This window comes from Lepidochelys kempii, chromosome 7, assembly GCF_965140265.1.
Source record: "Lepidochelys kempii isolate rLepKem1 chromosome 7, rLepKem1.hap2, whole genome shotgun sequence".
Classification (NCBI taxonomy): Eukaryota; Metazoa; Chordata; order Testudines; family Cheloniidae; genus Lepidochelys; species Lepidochelys kempii.
Window position 1 is genome coordinate 58,372,166 of NC_133262.1, and position 24,972 is coordinate 58,397,137.

The 24,972-nt window shown below is 50.6% G+C and overlaps 1 protein-coding gene across 1 annotated transcript; it reads right to left on the bottom strand.

The window, feature by feature from the left end:
- Nucleotides 1–4,698: 4,698 nt before the first annotated feature.
- Nucleotides 4,699–24,972, bottom strand: RBP3 (retinol binding protein 3). The gene is made up of 4 exons (XM_073354890.1): nucleotides 21,925–24,972; nucleotides 14,617–14,807; nucleotides 6,451–6,593; nucleotides 4,699–5,027 (listed from the first exon to the last, which is right to left on the bottom strand). The coding sequence occupies exons 1-4, from the start codon at nucleotides 24,970–24,972 to the stop codon at nucleotides 4,699–4,701; spliced, it is 3,711 nt and encodes a 1,236-aa protein (XP_073210991.1).

Consider the following 24,972-nt stretch of genomic DNA (forward strand, 5'->3'; position numbering starts at 1 on the left):
CCTGTCAGCTCACAGCTCCATTTCAGAGCTGTCATATGGCTGCAGTGTGGGAAACTGAGGCACCCCAAATCAGAGGCCACTCTGGCAAATGTGGCCACAAGTGTCTTGCTCAGGATCCTCCAGCCAGTCAATGGCAGAGCTGGGGATGGAGCCTGCATCTTCTGCCTCCAGCCCAGCATCCTATCCACTGCTCCAGGTTGCCATCCATACACAGTTCCTTTTCCTGTCCGGGCCCACAGAACACAGCTCCTGTCGCCTGCCCTGTGTGCTCGGGCTAAGGAACCTGGGGCCAGCGTCCCCGAGCAGCGAGAGTCAGATGGACCCAAGAAAAGGGAAACTACCAGGCAGGGAATCTGAAAGATGGGTGAGAGGGGACCTGTTCCCCGCTGGGAGCAGCGGCTCTTCACTGTGACACAGTGATCTCCGCCAGAGCTGCAGGATGCCCCTGCCCTGAGATGCAGGGACTGCAGCATGCATCCTGTCCTGAGCCCTGGCAGCTGTCGGCGCTGAATGCGGCCACTCTGGCCCACTTGCCTTGCCAGCTGTAATCCTTGGCTGGCGGGCACCAACTGAGTTGCACAGGCTTCATGGGAGCAATGCTGATTTACACCAGCTGGGGATCTGGCCCATGACCTTCATAGTGCAGGAAGAGAGAAACTTGCAGTGCCCAAGTGAGACCGTGATAGCTGCCTCCCATCCTGGTCCATCTCCTCTCCTCCCCGCTCTGCCCTTTTCCTTCCCACCATGTGGCCCCTTTCACTCCCCTTCCTGCTCCCATTCCCTCCCTTCCCCTCAGCCTCTCTCTCCAGCCCTTCGCTCCCCTCCCCCTGTCCCTCCACACATTCTGCCTCTGGTTTGCCCTTTGCCTGCCTCTGAGCCCGTCTCCTCAGTGTGTTCACTCCCCCACTTGCTTCATCCCTTCCCTCATCTCTCTCTTCGGCTTTATTGGCCCCTTAGAATCATAGAAGATTAGGGTAGGAAGAGACCTCAGGAGGTCTTCTAGTCCAACCCCCTGCTCAAAGCAGGACCAATCCCCAACTAAATCATCTCAGCCAGGGCTTTGTCAAGCCGGGCCTTAAAAACCTCTGAGGATGGAGATTCCACCACCTCCCTAGGTAACCCATTCCAGTGCTTCACCACCCTCCTAGGGAAATAGTTTTTTCCTAATTTCCAACCTAGACCTCCCCCACTGCAACTTGAGACCATTACTCCTCGTTCTGTCATCTGCCACCACTGAGAACAGCTGAGCTCCATCCTCTTTGGACCCCCACACTTCAGGTAGTTGAAGGCTGCTATCAAATCCCCCTTCACTCTTCTCTTCTGCAGACCAAACAAGCCCAGTTCCCTCAGCCTCTCCTCATATGTCATGTGCCACAGCCCCCTAATCATTTTCATTGCCCTCCGCTGGACTCTCTCCTATTTGTCCACATCCTTTCTGTAGTGAGGGGCCCAAAACTGGACGCAATACTCCCAATGTGGCCTCACCAGTGCCGAATAGAGGGGAATAATCACTTCCCTCCATCCGCTGGCAGTGCTCCCACTAATGCAGCCCAATATGCCGTTAGCCTTCTTGGCAACAAGGGCACACTGTTGGCTCATATCCAGCTTCTCATCCATTGTAATCCCCAGGTCCTTTTCTGCAGAACTGCTGCTTAGCCAGTCGGTCCCCAGCCCGTAGCAGTGCATGGGATTCTTCCGTCCTAAGTGCAGGACTCTGCACTTGTCCTTGTTGAACCTCATCAGATTTCTTTTAGACCAATCCTCCAATTTGTCTAGGTCACTCTGGACCCTGTCCCTACCCTCCAGCATATCTACCTCTCCCCAAAGCTTAGTGTCACCTGCAAACTTGCTGAGGGTGCAATCCACACCATCCTCCAGATCATTAATGAAGATGTTGAACAAAACCAGCCCCAAGACCAACCCCTAGGGTACTCCGTTTTCCATTTCCTGTCTCTCCCTCCCACCTCCCCCATGGTACAAACCCCGCCTGGGGCACGCGCTGCTCAGGATGGGGTTGTGTGCTCTCAGATGTCCATCGCTGTCTGGGAGACAACCCTGCGCGGTGCTTTTGCTCCCAGGGCTCCTCTCTATGAGGAACATGGCACTTCCCAGACTAGCCCAGTACCCTGTCTCCACCACCAGATGCTTCAGAGGAAGGTTCAAGGTCCCTGCAGCAGCCAGTTGTGGGACACCTGCCTCAGGACAAACTTCTTTCTGACTCCCAGCCATTGAAGATTGGATGGGATCTAAACCCTCCATCTTTAGAGTTTACATCAAAGTTTTTTTTAGTATTTACCATTATAACGCCTGATGTTACAATTGTTTATAGAAGTGTTCAGTCCTTTTCTGAATCCTGCTATGCTCTTGGCCTCAATGACATCTTGTGGCAATGAGTTCCACAGGCTTCCCTTTCCAAGTCTTTCCTTTTTCTCTATTTTGAATTTGCCTCCTTTCAGTTTCATTGTTTGTGGATTATGAGATGGGAAACAGGAACTCCTGGGCTACCTTCTCTTCCCCATGCATTATCTTGAGTATTTTTATCACATCCCCTTTTATTCATCTCTTCTCTCTGGTTAACAGCCTCAGCCTTTTCAATCTCTCTTCATACAAATGGTTTTCAATGGCCCTCGTCTTTCTTGTTGAGAAATTAGGTTGTGTTAGAACACTACCTTGGGGCATTGTATTAACATAGATGATGATGATCATGACTTAGCAGTCAGTGTAGACAGGGACAAGTCATGTTTAACACCCCATCAGCTGGTCCATTTTAAGCCCTGTAGAGGTGAACCATGACTAGCTGACGGGGTGTTAAACACAATTGTACTTGTGTCCATTAAGTGTTAAATCATGGTTAACATTGTGTAAGTTAACACAACTCTTCAAGGTCATGTTCTCACATGACCTAACTTTCTAGTGAAGACAAATCCAGTGGGATTCAGCAGAGCTGGCTGAGTTATCCATTTGAAATAGATTAGCTTAAAAAATGCAACTTTTTTGTTTCTTTTCCCAGACTGATCCCATTTTCCGTCATGCGTCTGTCATTTGTAAATCATCACCATGTAGTTCATGGGAACAAATTTTGGTCCACGGGTGTGTTTTGACGAATTAACTCTATTTGCTATTAGTGCTGTCACTTAAGTCACATGGCAGAATTTCTGGCCCCTGACGGGATGACTGAAATTTTTAAAACAGGAAAATAATTAATAAATAGCCAGTAAGTAACAACAAATAGGAGCATTCACACTTGATGACCTTTGTTCACATGGAAATATAGACTTGTGTTTCGGAAAACAAAAGAAGCAAAGCTAGTTCATTTAGACTTCAAAGGGGCTTTTTCAAAACCTAGTACGGATACAAATATTTTCACGGTGTTTTTTATGAATGCATTGACAACTGTGGGCATTGCCAGATTTAGTGTTTTTAATACTTGTCATTTATATAGTGCTTTGACTAGCTAAGGTCCTGTACAAACTTTTATCCATTTAAACAGCCCCCTGCAGCGTCAAGAAACCCAGCCATGAAAATGAATGGAAAGCGAAGTCTGAACAGTCTTTGGTTTCACTGAGTGATGTTGAAAAGGTGAACATCACAGAAATGGTACAAAGTCTATTTGATGGTTAAAACTCTTTCCAGGTCAATCTTTTAATATATTCTTTGTGATTCGGTGTTTAAAACACAGCATTTTTTTTCTTTTTAAATCTGCACGCTGAGTTTCAACAAACCCAACGTGTAACCACTACATACTGCAGAAAGGCGACGTTTAACTCAGCTTCTGAAGACCAGTTTCCAAACCTGGGTGCCTACGCTAGCTCATCTACTTCCTTCAGGGCCTTCAAACAGGTATTTAGTGGAGATGGGATTGAGCAACAGAGTTCAGACCCAGATCGCAGTGAGCGGAGGGTATGTATAAATCCCTACACAGGCAGACAAACTACTAGATCAGAGGGTTCCTGAAGTTCAGAGATGTATTGAGTTGATTGGGGCTCATGTCAATTACCATACTTGGGTGCTATGGGCTCGCTTGTCCCTTAACTGACTCCGTGCCAAGAGAAGCATGTAACTGCACCAGCCCAAGATGAGCCCAGCGAGGGAATTGTGTCTTGGCAAGGTAGGTTCTTCACCGCTTTCCCCCTTGCTCCTGGGCTGGGCGCAATCTGCTCTTGGCTTTGACCAGAAGGTGGTTACTTTCTTCCTACCCTGACCTGCTGGTTTAGCTATGCCAGCTGGCACATTGGGGGCAGAGTCACACCACTGCCTTTTCCCTGCTCACTCCCCACCCATCTCTCTGTGAGCTGGGGGAGTGAGTACTAGGAATGCAACTCCAGAAATACAGGGAGGCTGTGCCGGGGCTGGTGGAGAAGGGTCCTTCTGGAACACGTGAACAAGGAGCCAGGCGGGAGATGAACTCAGCTGGGAATTGGGCCCTTGCATCTATTTTTCACTCCTCTTCAGGACACAGGAGGGGGAACATACACGTTATTTTCCAAAGCAGACACGATGGACTTTGTGCGTGTGTCACGAGGACAGAAACACCACCATAGAGGGGTGCGTCATGCCCCCGGTGACCCTTGGCTGCGATTTTCAAAGGGGCTGAAGGGAGTTAGGAAATCAATGGGATTTGGGCACCTAACCCCCTTAAGCGCCTTTGAAAAGCGCCACCTAGATCCCTCTGGCAGGGAGCTCGCTGCACCAGCCAGTTTACTGGGAGCTGTGCAGGTGTGCATTGAGCATTTCCTTTGCTTGGATGAGAGCTGTCTCGCTTGGCACCTCCAGGTGCGGAGCCACCCCTGCGCCCTCCCAGGAGGTGCCATCAGCAGAGGTCACGGATCTGGAGGTGGGGATGGTGATGTAGAGGCCGGTATCACCCACATGATATGTCTGAGGTGGGTGACAGCCGCCGCTGGTCACTTCTCCGATGATGAAAGCTCTGCCCAGCCTCCTCATGATATACACAAACTCCTCGGCTGCCCCAGCCGTCATAGCACTGGTGAGGATGATCAAGCCCTTCTGCGAGCCGTACCGCTCACCTGTGAGAGGCAAGAGCAAGTGTCCTTACAAAGTTTCACTTTCAAAAAATTGCCAAGGCACAATTAAAGGGCTTTCCCATCCCACCTTGCATTATAGCCCCTGAAAGAATTTTGAAACCCTCACTCACTCCCTAGCTTGAAGGGTATGAATTTGCTTTTTGCCCTCAGATGACACATGGTAAGCAAGGCCAGTCAGTTTCACTTGTGGTGCAGAGTCAGTTTCCCTCTGGGGCTCTCCTGCAGTAACAAGACTGCGAGGGTGCTTGAGTTGAAAATGGGGATGGGGGAAAGGGGGACATGTTTTACATTCACAGGGCTTTCTGTGGAGCTCAAACACAATAAAAAAAAGGCACAACATTTCCATTGATCAGAGGTTTTGCCAAACCCTTTTATAGAAAATCTCGAATTGGGATCTGAACTGACTTGGCTGTGTCCCTTACATAATCAGATGGGAGCAGTAGATTTTCCTCTTGGTGCCAGATTTTCAAAATAGTTCAGCACACTGAGTGCTGGTTGGGTGCTAAGCTCTAGGTGTCGCAAAGGGAGCTGAGCACTTGGAAATCTGATCCTAAGCTCCTTTAAAAATCCAGTCTTTTTAAAGCTTTTAAAGCTTCTTTAAGTATCTGTCTGTCATAGGTGCCCATGGTGTTATAGTTAATGATTAGGCGACAGCCCAGGCTGTGGCATGCCTCAAATTTATTAAGTGTAAAGAAAAAGCAGAGAACATGCAACTTGGTCGGGAACGGTCGCCAAACCCAGTGATGATGGAACCTGGCGATGTTCTGAACAAAAAGCACTTGGCAGTGCTTGTAGCTGCTTCACGTGGACCGTACAGACATTCTAGACGTCAGCATGACCCACACACAGAGTGACAATCCTGGGAGCTTATTAGATAGCCAGCTCTGAGCGATCAGCAAGGGGGCCGCCTCATGCTCGAAGCTTCTCTTAGAGAATTCATTTTAAAAACAACCCGTGCCACCAACAAATGAACTCCTCCCAGAAGATATCCCCAGTCATCATAGCGGATACGTAGGGCTGGATCCAACTCCCGCTGAAGTCAATGGGATTCTGTCCGTTCTGGGGGTTTGCAGCATGCTCAAACAGGTCACTAATTCACGCTGCTCCAGAGCACTCACCATGTCTAATTATGGCCGACAATGCAGCACCTTGCGCCAGCACTGTCTGCAATTTCCCCCCTTAACATTAAGATCAGTATTCAGGGAGCTCAGACATTTGGAGTATATCATTTTCCTCTGCTCATTACTTTTCCATTCTCCATACAGGCTTGGCCATTAGTGGTAGGGGAACGTTGTCTCTGATGGATTGCTAGGAAACCAGCATTCCATGGGTGTGGGAAATAGGTCGAGAGTACTTGTCGTCACCTGAAAGGAAAAGCTCTCACAAAGAGCAATTGATAACTCACCTGTGAGCTGCGGCTGGGTCCAGATCTCACTTATCGTGTCATTGGGTCGGTTGTAGACTTTGTCCAGGAGAACTGGGTGCCCTTCATCGAAGAAATAGGAGCACAGGGCTGCTATGGAGGAAGTGGGGCCTCCAATATTGTACCTTTTTAAAAGCAAACAAAAAAAACTCCCTCATCCGAAGCATGTAAGGACATAACTGAAAGCTTGTGGCAAATAGTACAACTGCCCTGCCCTGCCCTGCCCATCTCCCTCCCACAAGCGTCTGCTTTGTAGTGCCTTGTCACTGGCTGGCTGGTCCTTTAAGCTACCCCCAAGCTGAGCCTGATCTAGTGGCTTAATTACCATTAGTGAGGCAGCTGTGACCGGGTAAAGGCTCACTGCAAAGAGAGCGAGAACCCAATCAGTAGAAGGAGAGCCAGGACAGAAGAGGCAGGGTGTTTCCCCTCTCTGGGAAGGACATGGTGAAGATAAGCTGAAGAGGGTTGCAGGGATGGACCTAGTCCCTGTGGTGGGCCCTGGCAAAGGCAGTGGGGCAGTCCTGGGTTCTAGGGGAGAACCATGGAGCTGAGAAGACCCAGGGAAAAGGTGGAGAGGGCTGCGAGCCAGAAGAGAGACTGTGTGAACCACAGGTTGCGGGGAAGCAGTGTAAGGGGCTAGGAGGTAGGATGTGGCCCATGGAAGCAGCAGCATATCTGAAGGAGCAGACCTAGCTTGGTTGGCACCAAGGGCAGAAGGTGGGTCTGAGTTCCTCTACCAGGATTTTTGTACCTGGAATGGGGCTGAGGACAGAGCTCAGGAAAGGTGTTTTGAGGAGTAGCTCCAGAGGGTGAAAGGGTCTTTTGTTGGGATGTTTGGACTCTCTGTTGCCCCAGAAGGAACTGGACTACAGGTGACTGAGCCAGAGGGCTAAGCTGTGGACAGAAACGCTCAAAGAGGTGACAGGTTTCAGAGTAGCAGCCGTGTTAGTCTGTATTCGCAAAAAGAAAAGGAGTACTTGTGGCACCTGAGAGACTAACCAATTTATTTGAGCATGAGCTTTCGTGAGCTACAGCTCACTTCATCGGATGCATACTGTGGAAACTGCAGAAGGTGAGCAACAGGTGTGCTAGAGGTGAGGACCCCTGCAGTACCTTGACCTGATGGCAGGGGGTGCTGTGGCAGCGAGTGCAACTGCTTGCACACCTCCAGTAATATGGCCTAGACGTCATGGCTTCCATTTACATAGTGCATTCTGCCCTGCAGTATTTGCACCCCTAACGTTGCAGAACTGTGCTGGCCCTTGAGAATCTGCAAGGGAACCTGACCAGAAACAAGAAGTGAAACTCATTAGGTTTATTTTCCTGGGTCACCCCCCGGCCCCAAAATGCACAGAGTAAACAAGCGGCGTCAATGGGGACATGACATTCTTATAGTTCTCCGGGTTTATTAACCTAAGGCTCTTACTAGCAGAAGCAAAGGCCTTTAAAAATGAGCCAATCCATTCAAACTTTGCTGTGTAAATCTAGTGCTGGATTCCATTTATAGGCACCAGAATAAGGGGCCTGATTTTCAGCCCCTGCCCTACCCATGAAAGCCAATCGGAGCTGTGAGTGTTCAGCACCACATCGAATCAGCCGGCGTATTTGGGTATCTAAATATTCATGCAGGTGCCTAACTTAGGGCATGCAAGGCTGAGAATTTTGGCCCACGATTCTTAAACTAAGAGTCTCCCTTTTAATTCTACATCAGCAGCTCAAGATATAAATCATAGATGTATCACCCCAGATGGAGCTTCTGCTGCAAAGACACACCATTCCTTTTAAACATGTCCCCATTAATGACACCAGCCATTTCTCTCCTATAAATAAATGCCATATGTGCTGTGGTGTAAAGCGCCCCCGAGTGGACAGTCCAGAGCATCTCTAATCTGTATATCTGACGGCATGCACAGCAGACGTATACACACATTAATGTAATGTGCTGCAGAGATGTCACAAGAGGCTGCTACAAGTATTTCCCCTTTGCCCTGCATCCCAGGGCCGATTTCAACATGCTGGTGTAGAGGAGGAGAATGAGCTAATTTATTTTCCCCTTTCAATCAGAACATTGTCTGGTGCACTGTATTGGAAATGTTTAGCCCTTGCTCCCCAGCTAGTGAGGGCAAGGTGTTCCCGGGCTGTAATTTAACATCCGGGGGAAGGCACAGACCTTGTAGTAGGGTCTGGCGGTAACTGATATTTAGTGCAATCCAGCCAAACCCCAATGCAAAAAAGGCTCTCCAGCCCAGGGAGGGGTTAGTAGAATCCAGGGGGGTCATTCCATCATAGAGAGGGAAATCAGCCCAGCTTCCTACGCAATGTGGGAATGGCCACAGTGGACTCACGCTGGAGTCAGTGATAGCCAAATCAGCCTGAGACACAGTTCTCCTGCATGCTAGTAGACAGAGCACTAGACTGGGATTCAGAGGAGACCTGCGTTCTAGTTCTGGCTCTGCCACTGGCCTGCTGGGTGACCCTGGGCAAGTCACTTTCTGTCACTCTGTGCCTCAGTTTTCCCATCTGTAACATGGGGATAATGATTCCGATCTCCTTTGTAACGCATGTGGAGATCTAGGGATGAAAAATGCTGGGGAAGAGTAGAGCGAGGCTCTGCTGCCAGTACATCGCAGGGATCCAGCTGTACCTGTCACAGCCCAAGCTGCTGCAGTTGTCACTGTAATGAGGGGTGTGCAGAGTGCTGGAGGGTTCTGAATGGGGTGCAGGAGGCAATGCATGGTTAACGGATGTGAACGGATAAGCCCGGACTCTTAGCTTTCCATTTGCCATGCACCATGAACTCCATTGAACCACACTGGGCTCCAGTCACGGTCCCTTTCCTGCAGGACTGTCATTATGAGCTCACTGCCAACTGGGGGCAGGAGATGAGCTCCCCCTCTTTCCCCCCCACCCCACAAGGAAATGAGAAAGGGCTTGGAAGGGGAATCATGGGCCAAATTCTGCTCTCTGTTACAACGGTGTAAATTGAGAATAACTCTGCTGACTCTGATGCAGGTACTCCAGATTTACACCAGTGTAACAGAGAGCGGAATTTTGCTCTATATCAGGCTAGGCTGGGCTGGGCTGAGGAACTCACACTAAAGAGCATTGTGGCTCCAGCAAGGGATATTGGTAATTCAGCACATGCCATTTTCCTCGTCAGTAGGTGTAGAGCCATCCTGAGCGCAGAGCCGTACTACTAGAGGTGCTGGCCAGGGTGAGGCTGGGCGGGTCAGACCACTTCTGACAGAATGAAATGTTGGAACCGAGATGTTTCAGTTTTGCTGAAGACTGTCAGGCTGGGGAGCGAGGGAATCTCTCACACTCTCTAGGGGGGTGGGTAGCGTGCTGCCCTGGGGGTATAGGAAACCCAGATTCAAGTATCTGCTCTGTTGGAATCAGCATGATCTGGGAATGAAAAATTGTGCCCTGCATCAGGCAGAGCTGGGATTTGAACCTGGACTTCCCCATGTGCCGATGCCCGACTGCCCACTCTGAGGCATTTAGACCCAGCTCTGCTTTAAGGCAGATAGGTTTGGTTTTGTTCCAGTATGGAACCCAGACAAAGTTGAAACCTCAAAACGTGCTGTCAGCGAGAACTGGTGTCCTCTGGTCCCTTTGCAGGAAGGGTGAGTGACGGGATGTCTACCCCACACAAGCCCTGAGTGGGTTAATGTGGGCCAGGATGGGCCAGTTAACCTTAGACATTGCACCTGGAAGGGAATCAGGGATTGCTAAGCATTAATGACAGGTGAAGCCCAGCTGGGGTGGGAGCAGGGCTAGGAGTGTAAAGCCAGGAAGTGAGAGCAGGGAGGAGGTCTGCAGTCACTCCCTAGAGGAGGAGTACTTGTGGCACCTTAGAGACAAACCAATTTATTTAAGCATAAGCTTTCGTGAGCTACAGCTCACTTCATCGGATACTTATGCTCAAATAAATTGGTTAGTCTCTAAGGTGCCACAAGTACTCCTTTTCTTTTTGCGAATACAGACTAACACGGCTGCTACTCTGAAACTCCCTAGAGGGAAAGAGATCTGGCCAGGGACAAAGAGAAGATCCAGGGGGAGAGTAAGTGCTGGTCTTTCCCTGGACTGGGGAACTTGACAAGCAGCTGAGAGGGGTGAAGTAGCCACGGGAAGCAGAGGAATCTCTGGTGGTAAACCCAGAGATAGGCCAGGAGAGAGAAGAATGGGGTAGGAAGGAGCCCAGAAAAACAGCTACTGCAACAGAGATTGAGCAGATCTGGATTGCAAGTCATAGGGCTGGAACCCGGAGTAGCGGGTGGGCCTGGGTTCCCCTACCAGCCACTGGGAAAGTGGCACAGGACCTGGCAACATGGAACAAAAGACCACCTGAGACAGCTTGTCTGGTGTGACTTTGTTACCCCACAAGTGGGGGGGACACTAGAGTGACCTGGCCAGAGGGCTGAGTCATGAAGAGAGAGCACCCTGAGTCACACAGAGCGAGAGAAGGGCCGCAGCATGAGCAACTGACAGGAGGGGGTGAGAGCTAATCCCACACTTAGCCTCACGGAGGTGCACCAGCAGTGAGTGGAACCTCTTCACTAACATCCCTGGTTCCAGTCTATCACATGCAATTATGTTCTGCCTGCCTAAACTCCCCCCTACAATTGCAGGAGAATCTTCTTCACTTCCTGTCTTAAACTGCCCCGTAGCATTGCTGAGTGTTGTTAAACAGTTACAAGCTTTCCCCCCACAGGCAGCGCCCCTTTCAGAGAGAGGGGAAGTAATCCTTGAAACCAGTTTGTAAAGCCCTTTGGTGTAGGAACGCCTCTTTGTAAATTAAAGTGATTATTTTTCATATGCCATCAATCCAAGACCACTTTAATTCAGCCAAAGATCCCTGGCCGTTTCCCTTCCGATCTTTGACTATCTGAATCTTTGGGTCACTTTCTTCGGGTAAGGAGGATGACAAACGTTTCTCACCAGGATGCTATTAAGGAGAGTCCCCAGAATGCAAATCTAGAGCAGCTGGCTGGGGAAGAGAGAGACAAAGCTTCAAAGCCATCCTGAAGCCAGGCAGTGAGATGACAGAGCAGCTGCCTGCCCTGCAGTGCGGATTTCACATGGTGTTGAGTTGATTGAGTCTACAGGACATGGAAGGAGCAGAAAATGTCAAATGCCTCCTGTCTGTGAAAATCCAGGGGGGGGGGGGGACGCTGCAAATTTTCTAGCCCATTGTTGAGAGCTCTGGGATGATGAGTGTTTTGACAAGACAATAATAATAATACAGCAGCACTAACTAACTGTCTATACGCAGTGGTGGTGTAGCCGTGTTAGTCCAGGATATCCGAGAGACAAGGCGGAGGAGGTGATAGCTTTCATTGGGCCAGCCTGTGGTGGTGAGAGAGACAAGCTTTTGAGCTACTCAGCTCTCATCAGCAGAGGTTGGTGCAATAAAAGATATCATCTCCCCTGCCTTGTGTGTCTAACCGTACATGTGTCCTGCTTCTAGGAATATGAGCTGCGGTGGAAAATCCAGCCTGGATGGTCCAATGGTTAGAGCGCTAGTCTACGACTTTCAAGACCTGGGTGCAAGTCCCTGCTTGACCGCAGACTTCCTGTATGATGGGAGGCGAGTCACTTAGGTCCCAATCAAAAGGAGTGAGGCCTTTGAGGATCTGGGCCTTAGTCTCTCCATGCCTCAGTTCCTTGTCTGCACTATGGTGACAACAACTCTGCGTTGCGGGGATAAATCCATTAAAGATGGTGAGGGGCTCAGATAGCACAGGGATGGGGGCCAGACCTAGATAACAATGTGATTGCCAGTCCCCAGCATTCACAAATCAGACATTGGGCCCCTCAAAGAAACGCGAGATTGGCTGAAAAGTTACAAGATTTTAAAACCATAATAAACATTGGGTCCTTTGTATTGGATTCTGTGCCCTGACGTGTGCTTGTGTCTCCTTTTCCAGCTTCTCGCTGCGCCCACGAGGGCTAGAAATCTACTTTTTAAAAAATGAAAGTGGAGATGATTCTCATAGAACCACCAGACTCCAGAAGCTGAGGCTTTAAGCAAAATGCCGAATACGGCGAGACTCCTGACTGTAATTGATGTGTGCGTTTCTTGAGCGTTTGAAACCGTTTCTGACACTGGGTTTATTTTTTAGGTAAATATTTGCCAGTTGTGTTGCGGCCTCATATACGGTAGCTCTGGGCTGAGGCAAGAAAACCACCGAGGGGAGTGCTGTGTAAAAGTGAACTATTTGCACCTCTGTAGATGGTTGCTAAGACAAAGAGCAGCAGCAACTCACCCTTAAGAATATGTACCATTTTTCATACATTGGGCGGCTCAGTAAAGTTGTTGTTTAAAGTTAGGCATGTGATTAAGTGCCTTGCTGCAACTGGGCTTCAGAGGGCTAATGGGGGGTGGGTGGGCCACCTCCGTGCTCCTCACTCTTGGACCAATCTGCACTGATCCCCTGGTGTAACTTAGTGCAGCCCACAGTAGCATCTATTGTTCTACTAGTGAATCGCTTGACCATCACCTATAATAAAATATATCATTAACCAACACACGCAGGTAAACAAAGGCATATACAGTCAGTGCTTGTATAGAGATCAGAGATGGAAAACAGCTGGGAGGTCCCAGTGCTGTGTCAGTTCAGGGTGGTTTCCTATGGCAGTGCTTTTCAAACTTTTTTTCTGGGGACCCAGTTGAAGATAATTGTTGATGCCTGCAATCCAGTGGAGCTGGGGATGAGGGGTTTAGGGGTGTGGGAAGGGCTGAGGGCTAGGGCAGAGGGTTGGGATGCAGGGGTGAGGGCTGTGGGGTGGGGCTGGGAATGAGAGGTTCAGGGTGTGGGAGGGGGCTCTGATCTGGAGCAGGGGGTTGGGGTGCAGGAGGGGGTCAGGGCTGGAGGTGCAGGCTCTGGGGTGGGGCCGAAGATGAGCGGTTTGGGATGCAGGAGGGGCTCCGGCTTTGGGGGGCTCAGGGCTGAGGCAGGGGGTTAGGGTGTGGGAGGGGGTCAGGGCTCTGAGCTGGGGGTGCAGGCTCTGGGGTGGGGTCTGGGATGAGGGAGTTGGGGTGCAGGAGGGGGCTCCAGGTTTGGGGGGGGAGGGGGCTCAGGGCTGGGTCAGGGATTGGGGCACGGATTTACCTCGGGTGGCTCCCAGTCAGCGGCGCAGCTGGGGTACAGAGGCAGGCTTCCTGCCTGTCCTGGCACTGCGGACCACGTTGCGCCTGACATGGCCAGCAGCAGGTCTGGCTCCTAGGCGGAAGCATGCAAACGGCTCTGTGCGGCTCTCGCCCGCAGGCACCAGCTCTCAGTGGGAGTGCAGAGCCGGTGCTCGGGGAAGTGGCAGCACGCAGAGCCCCATGGCCCTACTGCCTAGAAGCCGGACCAGCTGCTGGCCGCTTCCAGGGCGCAGCGCGGTGTCGGAGCACGTAGGCGCTAGCCTGCCTTAGCTGGGCAGCACTGCCAACGGGACTATTAACATCCTGGTCGGCGGTGCTGACCAGAGCAACCAGTGCCTGACATGCCGTGACCCAGTACTGGGTCGCGACCCGAACTTTGAAAAATGCTGTCCTATGGTATATTTCCTAGTTTTCCGATCTAGTTTTCTATGTCCCAAGTGATGGAACAATTTCCCTTGAGACATCATTCCATATGCTAATAGATCTCACTGTTAGGAAATTTTCCTTGGATATTCACCCTGAATTTTCCTTTTCTTCATTTCATCCCCAGTATTAGCTGACATGGCATGACAGTGAACCACATAAATCTAGTTCTGAAGAAAATTCAGACTGGAACTAAGGTGTACATTTTTAACAAGGAGAGTAATTAACCATTGGAACAATGTAGCAAGAGTCATGGTGGATTCTCCATCACTGGCAACTTTTAAATCAAGATCTGATGTTTTTTTTAAAAGCTCTGCTCTACGAAATAGTTTGGGGAAATTCTCTGGCCTGTGTTACACAGGAGATCGGACTAGATGATCACAATGGTCCGATGAGGTGAGCTGTAGCTCAAGAAAGCTTATGCTCAAATAAATTGGTTAGTCTTGAAGGTGCCACAGGTACTCCTTTTCTTTTTACAATGGTCCCATGTGGCCTTGGAATCTGTGAGTTCACTGTTTCAAATAAAATGATACTTAAACAGAATATGTGGTGAATTTCTGTCCAGAATTTACCTCATGTCTATGATTAATGCATCTGTGTGAACGATCTTCTTCCACACATGCTCTACCAGCAGCTCAGACACCTGGGTTAGAAGATCGCAGTCTCCAAACATATCGAATCTCAGGTAGCCAATGTTGTTTTCAAATACGTTGGTGCGGAAAGAAAATTTAATCAGATCTTCAAATACTTCTGGGGAAGGGATCTGAAAGAGTTGCAAAAAAAAAAAAATCATTATCTGGCACTGCACTCTTGGCATAAGATTGGAGAGGAATCACATGTGTCAGGTTTAGCCCATGCTGGGCATATGTTAGGAATCTTGTGTTAAAAATGTCATGTGGTGGGCATGTGTTAGGAATGTCATGTGGGAGACTTGTTTTAAGAGGCTATGTTGGCCATGTGTCAGGAATGTCATGTGGTGGCCATGTGTCAGGAATGTCATGTGGTGGCCATGTACTAAGATTCCTATACATGGTACATGTGTCAGGAATATCATGTGGTGCCCTTGTGCTAAGATGCTTATATGTGGGACATGTGTCTGGAATCTCACATGCAGGGCAGTGATTAACTTTATTTTGTTCATCTGGATGTTCCAGGGCAAACATAGAAAACAAATAATGAAAGACAAGGTGTAGCCAACGAGTAGAAGAACTGTGTCCATGGGTGAGGTCTGCTTGGGCCTAATTTTAGAGCACTCCTCGGCACGCTCGCAGCACAACTAGGTGGCAATGGCTGGCAGGAGCGGGGCATGCAGAGGCCAGCACAACAACCCCACAGGCAGGAGGAGGACAGCTGATCTGAGTCAGGTCCAACAGGATCCAGTTGTTTTCCCACCCGGCACAGCCCAGACTCGACACTTGTTGTAGGGTCCTGTCGGGTTTGGGGGCAGGGCTCTAGTCCCTGTAACCCCTGTCTATAGTGGGGCCACAGCCTGCTCCTCCAGTCAGACTTCAGTGCTTTGCCTGCACGTCTCTGAGAACGGATCAACGTCCTTGGTCCCTAGATGCACATCCCAGCTCTGCCACAGTGTCCATGTGACCTTGGGCAAATCCCTTATTCCCCCTATTAAACGTCCCCACCCTACCGGAGAGCTGAGAGGCTCCCTTTATAAATGCTGATGGGACACTGAGCTATGGCAGTGATAAGAAAAGCCTGCCCAGACTGAATGCAGCCCAACAGTTTAAGGTAAATGTACATTATTGATCGTGATTTTGCCTCTGCAAGTACAAATGCCCCCTTCCCAGCAGTATATCTCCACCTGCATCACAAAGGAGTATCATTATTCCCATGTTAAAACTGGGATACAGGGAGGGGAAGTAACTCACCCAAGGTAGGAAATGAACCAGGTCTCCTGAGTGCTAGCCCATTAGGCAGTGCTACTTGGAGGCCCAGGGCTTTTCTTCCTCTTTGCTCCTGAAGCTATTTGCTGCCACCATCCCAGTGCCTTTTGCAAAGCCAAAACTTTGACTGTTGATCCCGAGTCCCTGCTGGTACCAGCTACTGACCTAAACGCAAGAGCTGCCTAGTGGATTCCCTTCCTGCCCCTCTTTCTCTCTGTGCCCTCTGGAAAACAACCCCGCTGTCTGGGCTGCAGACATATCAGTTCAACTCTGCTGACCTTGTCACTCACGCCTGTGATGGCCATGCAACTTGATCTTCCCAGGGTTTAAAGAAAAAAGCCAGCATTCATTGCATTGTTCTGATGCTGCTTTGGTCTGGTGCAGAAATGCTGAACCCCTCCTTGCAATGGAGAGGTCAGAAAAAACCCCATCTACAGATGTGTTTCTTCTCAGTAAGAATTAACCTACAAATAAGACTTCAACCGTAAGCACAGATCCCTGGAATATACCTTCACAATGTTCTGGTCCCATTAGAGAGTAAGGGGGAGCTCTGGGCCAGCCCACCCTGTTCCATGACATGGCCCCTTTAAGGAATAGGTGTTTAAGGGAGGAGAGGACCAGCTAGTGAATGGGACCAGGTGGTAATTAGAGAGGTATCACCTGACCAGGATCAAAACCTAGCTGTTAGTTGACTTGCTGGAAGGGAAACTCTATGAAGTGGGGCTGGAATATGACTGCTGGGGAAGCTGGCTTGAGCTATATCATAGCCCTGGGAAAGGAGGCTGTGGAATCCCTTAGCCGGGGGGAAGGGCTAGAGGAAACTGGATATTTCGAGACTCTGTAAATTGGATGCTAGGTAGGGGAATGTTACTGTGAGTACTTTGGACTGCAAACAAGTTATCTGGGAGAAGTAAGAGTGAGCTGAGAGTGGGGCCTTGCTCTATATCATGGATGACCCACTGCCCCTAAGCATGTTGGTTAAAAATAAGCTCTGTATTTGTTCACACTTATGTGGTTTATGATCTAGCTTCTTACCCGCTCATTGAACATGCTTGTACCCAATCTGTGCCCATTTCGGAGCGCCACACTTGTTAGAAGTGTCGCCAGCCCTCCTGACTTTATTGTTAGTCTTGTGTTTAATTGGTGTTTGCCTTAAAGCCCCAGCTCCTGGAGTCATGTGAACAGGAGAGTATCTCCACCTGGCCTTGATGGTTGCAGTGAAAAGCTGGAAAATATGGGTATCCCAATGGTTCAAAAGCTGGAAGGCAAATAAAAAGCTTTTTTTCTTTCCTTTCTTTCTAAATCTCATGATTTGGAGTGGCCTGATGCGTGCTTTGTTTTTTAAACATGGGTGGTTGACAGTAGTGAGTTATTTCCTCTTACACAATGGGAAATTCATGACAGCATGGTTAAATTAAAAAGGTTGAATTGTTACATATAAGCACTCTGGGCCTTAATAAGAAGAACACTGCAAGCAGTGGGGATTAGAATGGAGATTTTTCCCGTGCCAACAAACCAGGCCCATGCCACCTGAGTGACAGAAGAATTGCTGTTAACTAACAGGATAGGGTCTGTGGGCCCTGTGCTGTAAACACTGAGCACACATTAGTAATGCTACGTGAATGAGATGGTGTGGCTTGATGCAGGACTAAGATGTCGGCCTGGCCTTCAAAGAGTAGGGTTTAATTCCTGGCTCTGCCACTGATCATCTCTATGGCCTTGGGCATATCACTTCCTTGCTCCCTGCCTCAGTTTCCTCTCCCACTCTTTTCTTGTCTTTGGGGCAGGGAATGTCTCTTACTATGTGTTTGTGCAACACCTAGCACAATGGGCCTCTGATCTCAGAGCCTCTAGGTACTTCCGTACTATAAACAAACAGCATTGCCAGTTCCAGGCATCCAAAAATGATGGGCCATATGGCCTTGAAATCCTGATGGCTTAAAAATCATCAGATTTTAAAAAAATATATTTTGGGTTCTTTTTCTCTTGCATGTGGTTTTTAAACCATGAGAATTACATTCAGGTCATGTCTTCTCTGCAACCAGCAAGGCTAGAAACTTACTTCTTTTTAAAATGAGAACTGAGGTTCTCATGTAATCACAGCACTCTACCAGCCAGAGCATCAAGACAAACACACAACTGGGCTGTTCTAATTCCACCCAGCAGGGAGCAGTGGTGCACAAACACACTAGCCGGCCCACTGCTACAGAGCTATTTGAACAGGTGTCCTGTAAATTAATATTCTGGCTGGAGTTAGTTTGCAACATTTTTATTTCCAGACAAATACAGTGGCATATTATCATAGAAAGGAAAGCTTGCAAGTACACTGTAGGCAGCCAAATTTAGGATTTCGTTCAAAATCAGTTTTACAAAACCCAAAAATGAACAGGCACTTTTAAACAGACTGTGTGTGGTGTTTTTACTTTTTTAAAAAATGGCTCTGGCTGCGTTGTTGTGAATCCTACATGTAACTGCATTGCGCTAGTGTGTGAGGATCAGAGAGAGGCAAAAGCAAGGGACATAGAATCATAGAAGATTAGGGTTGGAAGAGAGCTCTGGAGATCTGGGTCAATGCGTTGCCGTGGTCCAGCCCGAGCGAAATGTGAAAAGGAAATAAACAGCAAAGAGTCCATTAGGTTTGTATAGGAGCCAGATTCTAAGATGGTGTAAACTGGCACAGTTCCATTGACTTTAATGGGGTTACACTTGTATACACCAGATGAGAACTGGGCCCACAGTTAAATTCTTTCATCTGCTGGTAATACAATAGGTATTGATTTTTTTACCCCTGTCCTGACACTGTCCCTTTAAGCAAAGTGCTATGCCTTTATTCATTAGTGTAGCCAAGCAAAAAGACATAAGCTTCCCTTCCCCACTCACACTGAACTGTCCGTAAACCCCCTCGTTCCTCCCCAAATACTGACAATACCCCAGAAAGCACCCCTGGGGTTAGAGACTGTGCATATGTAATATTTACCTAGGAAAGGGAAGATTTGAGATGCAAGGACAGTTGCTGTTTAAAATGAATCCTGCTTACTAGAGATGTGCAGTGAGGAGGCTACTAGGGGCCCTATTCTCAGCTGGAGACTCAGTAAATTAAACCCCAAATGTAGGGGGTTAATGGGAGCTTGGAGGAAAGGGCCCCATCTGTGATCCTTGTCATCTGAACTTAGTGCATCACGTGTGGAAAAATTGGGCAGCATGTCCTTTCTGCCCCAGCCCCATGCAACTTACAGGGCCTGGGTGTTCATTCACATGGACGTCTCAGTACGCAAAGGGAAAAGTCCTTGGAGACTTTGTGGTTTGGGGGGGGAAAGAGACAAGAGAATCAGCTGAGAGGATAAGCCTGGGGAGTTGGAGCCGGGGTTGCTGAGCAGGCATCTGTGAGCATATGGAACCCTGCTTCACAGCAAAAGTGTGGGCTATGTTCTGAACAGCAAACGCCTACATAATGCTAGCCCCTGGGAAACCTGACTGGGGCAACTAGCATTTCTGCACCAGGGAACTCCAGCTAGCACTGACCTTGCCGCTGTCACAGAGGAGATCTCTTCACTCGCTAAATGCTGGTTTAGCAGCTGTTTCAATGGGGTGGCCACACCAGGGCTACATGCATGTCACCTGCATCCTTCCCCTTCTTCCGCCCGCACACCATCACTTTCTTCTGCTTTATTATCAGGGTCAAGCTAAAGCAAACCCCACTTTTGAGGGACTGGCTGGCTCTGAAGGTTGGTGCCTTTCGTTTTAGGAAGGATGTAGGCAGTGAGCTGGAGGGGTTATTATGGCAGTGAATGAAGATGCCCTGGGAAAGATTCATCTACTACAGTCTGCCACTTGGGAATGTGAGCTTCAACGTTACCTTGAGGTATGTGCTCTCTGGACAGTGGCACTGGGGTTCTCAGGAAAAATGTATAGACAGCACCCCCTTGTGGCAGCTAGAGCAAGGTAGAGGCCAATGTCCGTCCTGCAAAGAGGGTCAAGAGGGGAGCGGGGGCCCCATCTGAGTTGTGGGGCGATGGTGCTACTCTGGGCTGAGCCCGCTCACTGCTGGCACTTGGCCAGCTGCTGTAGTTGGCTATGGAAAGAGAGAAGAGGCTACATTGCTGGCGCATCGTGGGCCCTCTTGCTGCCCCAGTGCTCCGCACAATAGTGTCCCCAGCCTCTACTGCTCTCTCCCTGTCACCAGGTTGAGGCTTTCACCTCCAGCTCTTAGTCCACTCCTGCTCTCGGCTCTGGAAACTCCCCAAGCCCAGCCTCCCCTTATCCAGCCCTTATCCCTCTCCTGGTTTGTACTCTACCATGAGAGAGTCTGCTCCCAGACTGCTCGCCACCCGTAGCTGACTGCAGACCTTCTCTGCTCCTGAGATATGCGTTCCCTCTTGGAGGCTACTGACCCCTTTCCATTCTCCCCCTCTACTCTTACGGAGGAGCCATCCTACCTCTTCCAATGCCTGCCCTGGACAAGCAGGACTGAACAGAAGCATTACTGAGTGTGGGGTCCCACTGGCTTCACCGGGGCTGAAATTTCACCTATGAGGTGCTAAGTTAGATTTTTATCCTATGAATCTGCTTCCAACAATCAGGGTTCACCAGGCAATAATAGACACTCATAAATAACTATTACATGCAGGGGTAGGGGGATTGACTTGCTAGATGGCGCTTTTACAGACCTGACAGCAGATCACCAGTGAGGTGTAGCCCATATTTTAGCAAGTAGCTCCCACAAAAGTTCCCCATTAGCCTGGGATATGCCCATGCCCCAGGACCACTGGGAGGTGGGTGAGCAACGGAATGGAGAATCCATTGATTAGTTTCCCGTTTTTAGCACAAATTCTTTCTCACAGCTAAGGAAAGGGGCAGCACCTCTGGGCAAACAAACCTAAGACAAGTGCCCTTCCCTGGAAATGCTCAATCGTGATCCCCAGGGACAGAGGCTGAGAGCATGGCACAGGGTCACCCCCCACGATAAATTGTACGAGCCAAAGACCTCACAGGGTAGAAGCTCAGGGATCTCTTTCCTCAGGAAGATGCCCGACCATGTGGTCCGCTCCAAAAGCAAAATAAGGCGCTCTTCCAAAAGCAACATTAAGAGCCCTAGGGGTAAGTTGTCTGGGTCAGGGATGCTACAGCTGTAACCAAGGAGGGGCTGAGTCCATCTGTGATGGAATTTTAACAAGTGACTCCTGGGAGCTTCCTCCAGCACATCAAATAAAAGGGTTTGTTGAAGCACTCCACGGGTATGAGCAGCTCAGCTGAGAATGACGCAGAAGTGCTGCCAGGCAAACCGCACAGCGGGGGCAAAAGTGGATTATTAAAAGTCAAATTCTCTTTGAGGTCATCTAGCATCTATCCAGCCACTTTTCCAAGGCAAAGCGCGGCCAAGCTCTCTAATGTTGCTTAGGAGACCCGTTAGGAGAGGATGGTCAATATAAGGGAGTTCCCTACAGTCCTGGGAGTCACAGAAAATGAGATGGTGGGTGAGGTTATCTTATACGTGCAGAAGGGTAGATTACAAAATGCATGGACATGTCTCTTGTTAAAGACCCCTAGAGCAACCACTTCGTCTCAGATCGAAAAATCAATGCTATCAGGCTTGGTCATGCAAGTAATGTACTTACTGAGGCCAACTTAATACAACGTGGCAAAACTAGAGCATCTGAGAAGAAGTCAGAAGTCACCTGGTATGAGACATCTTCCATGTAATCAGTGGTACGCTCCCTACCCCCCACCCCCAGCAACCCCTCCATGTTCACTGGTCATGGGAGAGCTCAGCTCAGCAGCCCCAGAGCAGTAAGGTCCCCCTACAAAGCCCTGCATGCCCTATACCCATTTGGGCTTTCGCCTCTGTGCTGGAGCCTTGGAAACCTGGGAGGTTTAGAAATATGGGCCAGGAATGTAGCTAGGGTCCTTAACTCGCTGCACACAGTCCTAGAACCCACGTGACAGATGGTAGCGAATCCCTAGCTGAGCATGTGAGAGACTCACCTGCATTGGCACGATCCCCGGAATGTGGCCCTTGGAGGGCTCTGGGATGTGGGCTATTTTCAGGTGCGCATCTCCAGACAGGGCTTGCAGGTCAGCTGCCACCTTCTTGGCCAGCTCCTCTTCGGAGTTAACCATCTTGTAAGTGTCCTTGGGGGCAAGGGCAGTAAGCTTGGTCGCCATGTCGGCCCCCATGTCTGCAAAGGCGTAGTTGTCCGCCACTAGCTTCCCCACTGTCTGCAGCATGCCAGGCACCTTGGCGCGCAAGGCGGCAATCTGCTGGGCTGCAGCCATGGCTTCGCTCGCCTGGATGATGATGTGTGGCTCCACCCCCGACACGCTCCACACTTTGCCGGTGAGGGGGCTGAGCACCACCTGGCTGGGGATGGAGGCATACAGGGAGCTGTTGCCAACCCGGTAGATGCCCCCCGAGAGCGAGCCGCCCATGGTGGGCTCACCAATGACTGTGGCCCGGTGCAGATCCTTCATGGAGCGGGCAAAGGTTTCGGCTGCTGAGCCGCTCATGTGGCTGGTCAGGATGTAGATGTCCTTCAGGGAGCCATACCTCTGGCCAGTGACCTGGGAGAGGGTCCACACCTCAATGCTGTGGGAGGTGCTGCGGTCAAAGATGGTGTAGAGGTGCTGCCGGGGCTCGGGCTCAAAGAAGTAGGAGCAGAAGATGGGCACGGCGGTGGAGTAGCCACCCATGTTGTATCTCATGTCGATGATCATCGCATCAGTGCCCACCAATTTGTCCCATACCAGGCGCACTAGCTGCGGCCCGATGGCCTTCACTGTCTCCGCCTCGGCCATCATGTCGAAGCGCAGGTAGCCTAGGTTGCCTGGCAACACGTCAACCTTGAAGAGGGCATCGATGATGTAGGCCAGCTCCTCTGGAGTGGGGATCTTGTTGGGGGACTGTTCCTCGGCGGTGGGCTCCACGTGGCTGTGGAAGACGTGCAGACGGTGGTCCCCTGAGGCCTCCTGCAGGTCGTTGGTGAGCTGGGAGGCCAATGTCTCCAAGTCCACAGCTGAGCGGTAACCACCTTGGGCCCGCTTGGTGTTTAATATGACACTGGCCTTCCCAGCTACCTCTGGGATGGCATAGTGAGCCTCCAACAGCTGTCCAGTGCTTTCCACAAGTGCTCCCATGACCTGGTGGAAAGCCAGCACCTCCCTGGCTTTCTCGAGCGCCTCGTCAGCCAGCACAATGGCATCCGGCACCACGCCACCACCGAGCCAGCAGTCTCCATGGTTGTCGACAAAGGTGATGACGGGCACGGTGATGCTGAGTCCCTGGGTGATGTCCTCCTCTGGCTGCAGCAGAGGGAAGGTGCGGGTGTGTGAGAGGCTGCCTGCTGTGATCTCGCCGATCAGAGTGGCGCGGCCCAGGGACTGCATGAGGTAGGCGAATTCCTCAGCGGCAGTGGCCGTGCGGTGGCTGGTGAGCAGGTAGATGCCACGCTGGGCCCCATAGGGCTGGCCCAGTAGCCCAGCCCAGCTGTTGTGCTCCTGTGTGTGGTTGGTGCGCCTGTCATAGGTAGTGAAGAGGTGGACAGGGCCGGTGGTGGGGTCCTGAAAGTAGGAGAGCAGCAGGGGCACGGCGCCTGAGGATGGGCCCCCAGGGTTGTAGCGCAGGTCCACAATCAGGTTTTCGGTGGCCTGGAGGGGCTCCCACACCTTGTGCACAATGTAGGGGCCCAGCTTAGCCAGCACGGAGGCATCAGCGAACTCATCAAAGCGCATGTAGCCCACATTGCCTGGCAGCACTGACACCTGGAACACGGTGTCCACCAGGGCCCGCTGCAACTCCTCATTGTCGGGCAGGTCCGCAGCCACCGGGGTCTCCTCCTCCATGGGTGAGGTAGCAGCCTCGCCTGGCATGGTGACCCGGAGCAGGAGGCGTGGGTCCTCGGACACAGCCTGCAGTTCGGCATTGAGCTTGGTGGCCAGGTCCTCGGCAGACTGGACGGAGGAGTAGTCGAAGGCAGAGAGGTGTTGCAGCAGCACGGGCACCCGCTCTGCTAGGGTGTAATAGTCCTGCAGTATGCCCATGAGGCGGCTGATCATGCCAGGCACTGCCCTGCGTACTGACAGGATGGCCAGTGCCTTCTCCAGGGCCTGCTCCATCTGGCTGGCTACACATGGCGGCACCCCAGTGACCTCCCAGCTCTGCCCACCTCCGCTCAGAGGGCTCACAGACCGTGATACGGGCACTGTCATGTAGAAATGGGAGGCACCGATCCGCAGCTTCTGGATGTCCAGTGAGCCCCCAGCTGTCCTCTCCCCCACGATGATGGCTCTGTGCATGTGCTTGAGGATGTAAGCCACATCTTCGGCCACCCCAGTGGTATGCCGGCTGATCAGCACGACGACATCTTTGTCCTTGCCATACCTCTCACCCAGCACCTGGGGCAGGGTCCATATCTCCGTGGTGGTGTTGGAGGGCCGGTTGTACACCGTGTCCACGTGCAGCACCTTGCCGGCTTCGAATAGGTAGGAGATGAGGAAAGGGATGCCGGAGACCTGCCCCCCAGTGTTGTAGCGCAGGTCTAGCACCAGGGCAGAGGTCCCCATCAAAGTCTTCCACACCTTGTCCACCAGGAAAGCCCCGATCTTCTGCACAACGTCTTGGCCGATGATGTGATCAATCCTCAGATAGCCCACGTTTCCCTCCAGCTGCTCGTACTTGACCACATGCTGGATAAGATCCAGGAGCTGCTCCCGAGTAAAGGAAGCCTCATTTTCTTGCTTTGGAGCCACAGGAGCCAACGGCTCGTAGGAGATCACCAGTCTTGGGTCGTTCAAGGCACCTTGTACACCAGCCGTCAAGACATTGGCCAACAATTTGGGATCTGAGATGTCCAGGATCTCCCCACTTTTGATGGCCTGTTCAATAGCATCTTGCATCCCCACCAGGTTTTCAGGGAAACAGTAATTATCCAGAAGGACCTTGGCCATGTCCCGCACCAGATTTGGCTGGAAGATTTCCTCAGTACATACGTTGCAGAAAACCAGAGCTGATAACAACAAGAGAGGTCCCCCAATCAT

Coding starts and splice junctions, on each gene's coding strand:
- RBP3 (XM_073354890.1), bottom strand. CDS start 24,972: ATGATTGGGGGACCTCTCTTGTTGTTATCAGCTCTGGTTTTCTGCAAC. Junction 14,808..21,924: donor CGGGGATCGTGCCAATGCAG/GTGAGTCTCTCA, acceptor CAACTCTTTCAG/ATCCCTTCCCCAGAAGTATT. Junction 5,028..6,450: donor GACCCAGCCGCAGCTCACAG/GTGAGTTATCAA, acceptor TGCCTCTCACAG/GTGAGCGGTACGGCTCGCAG.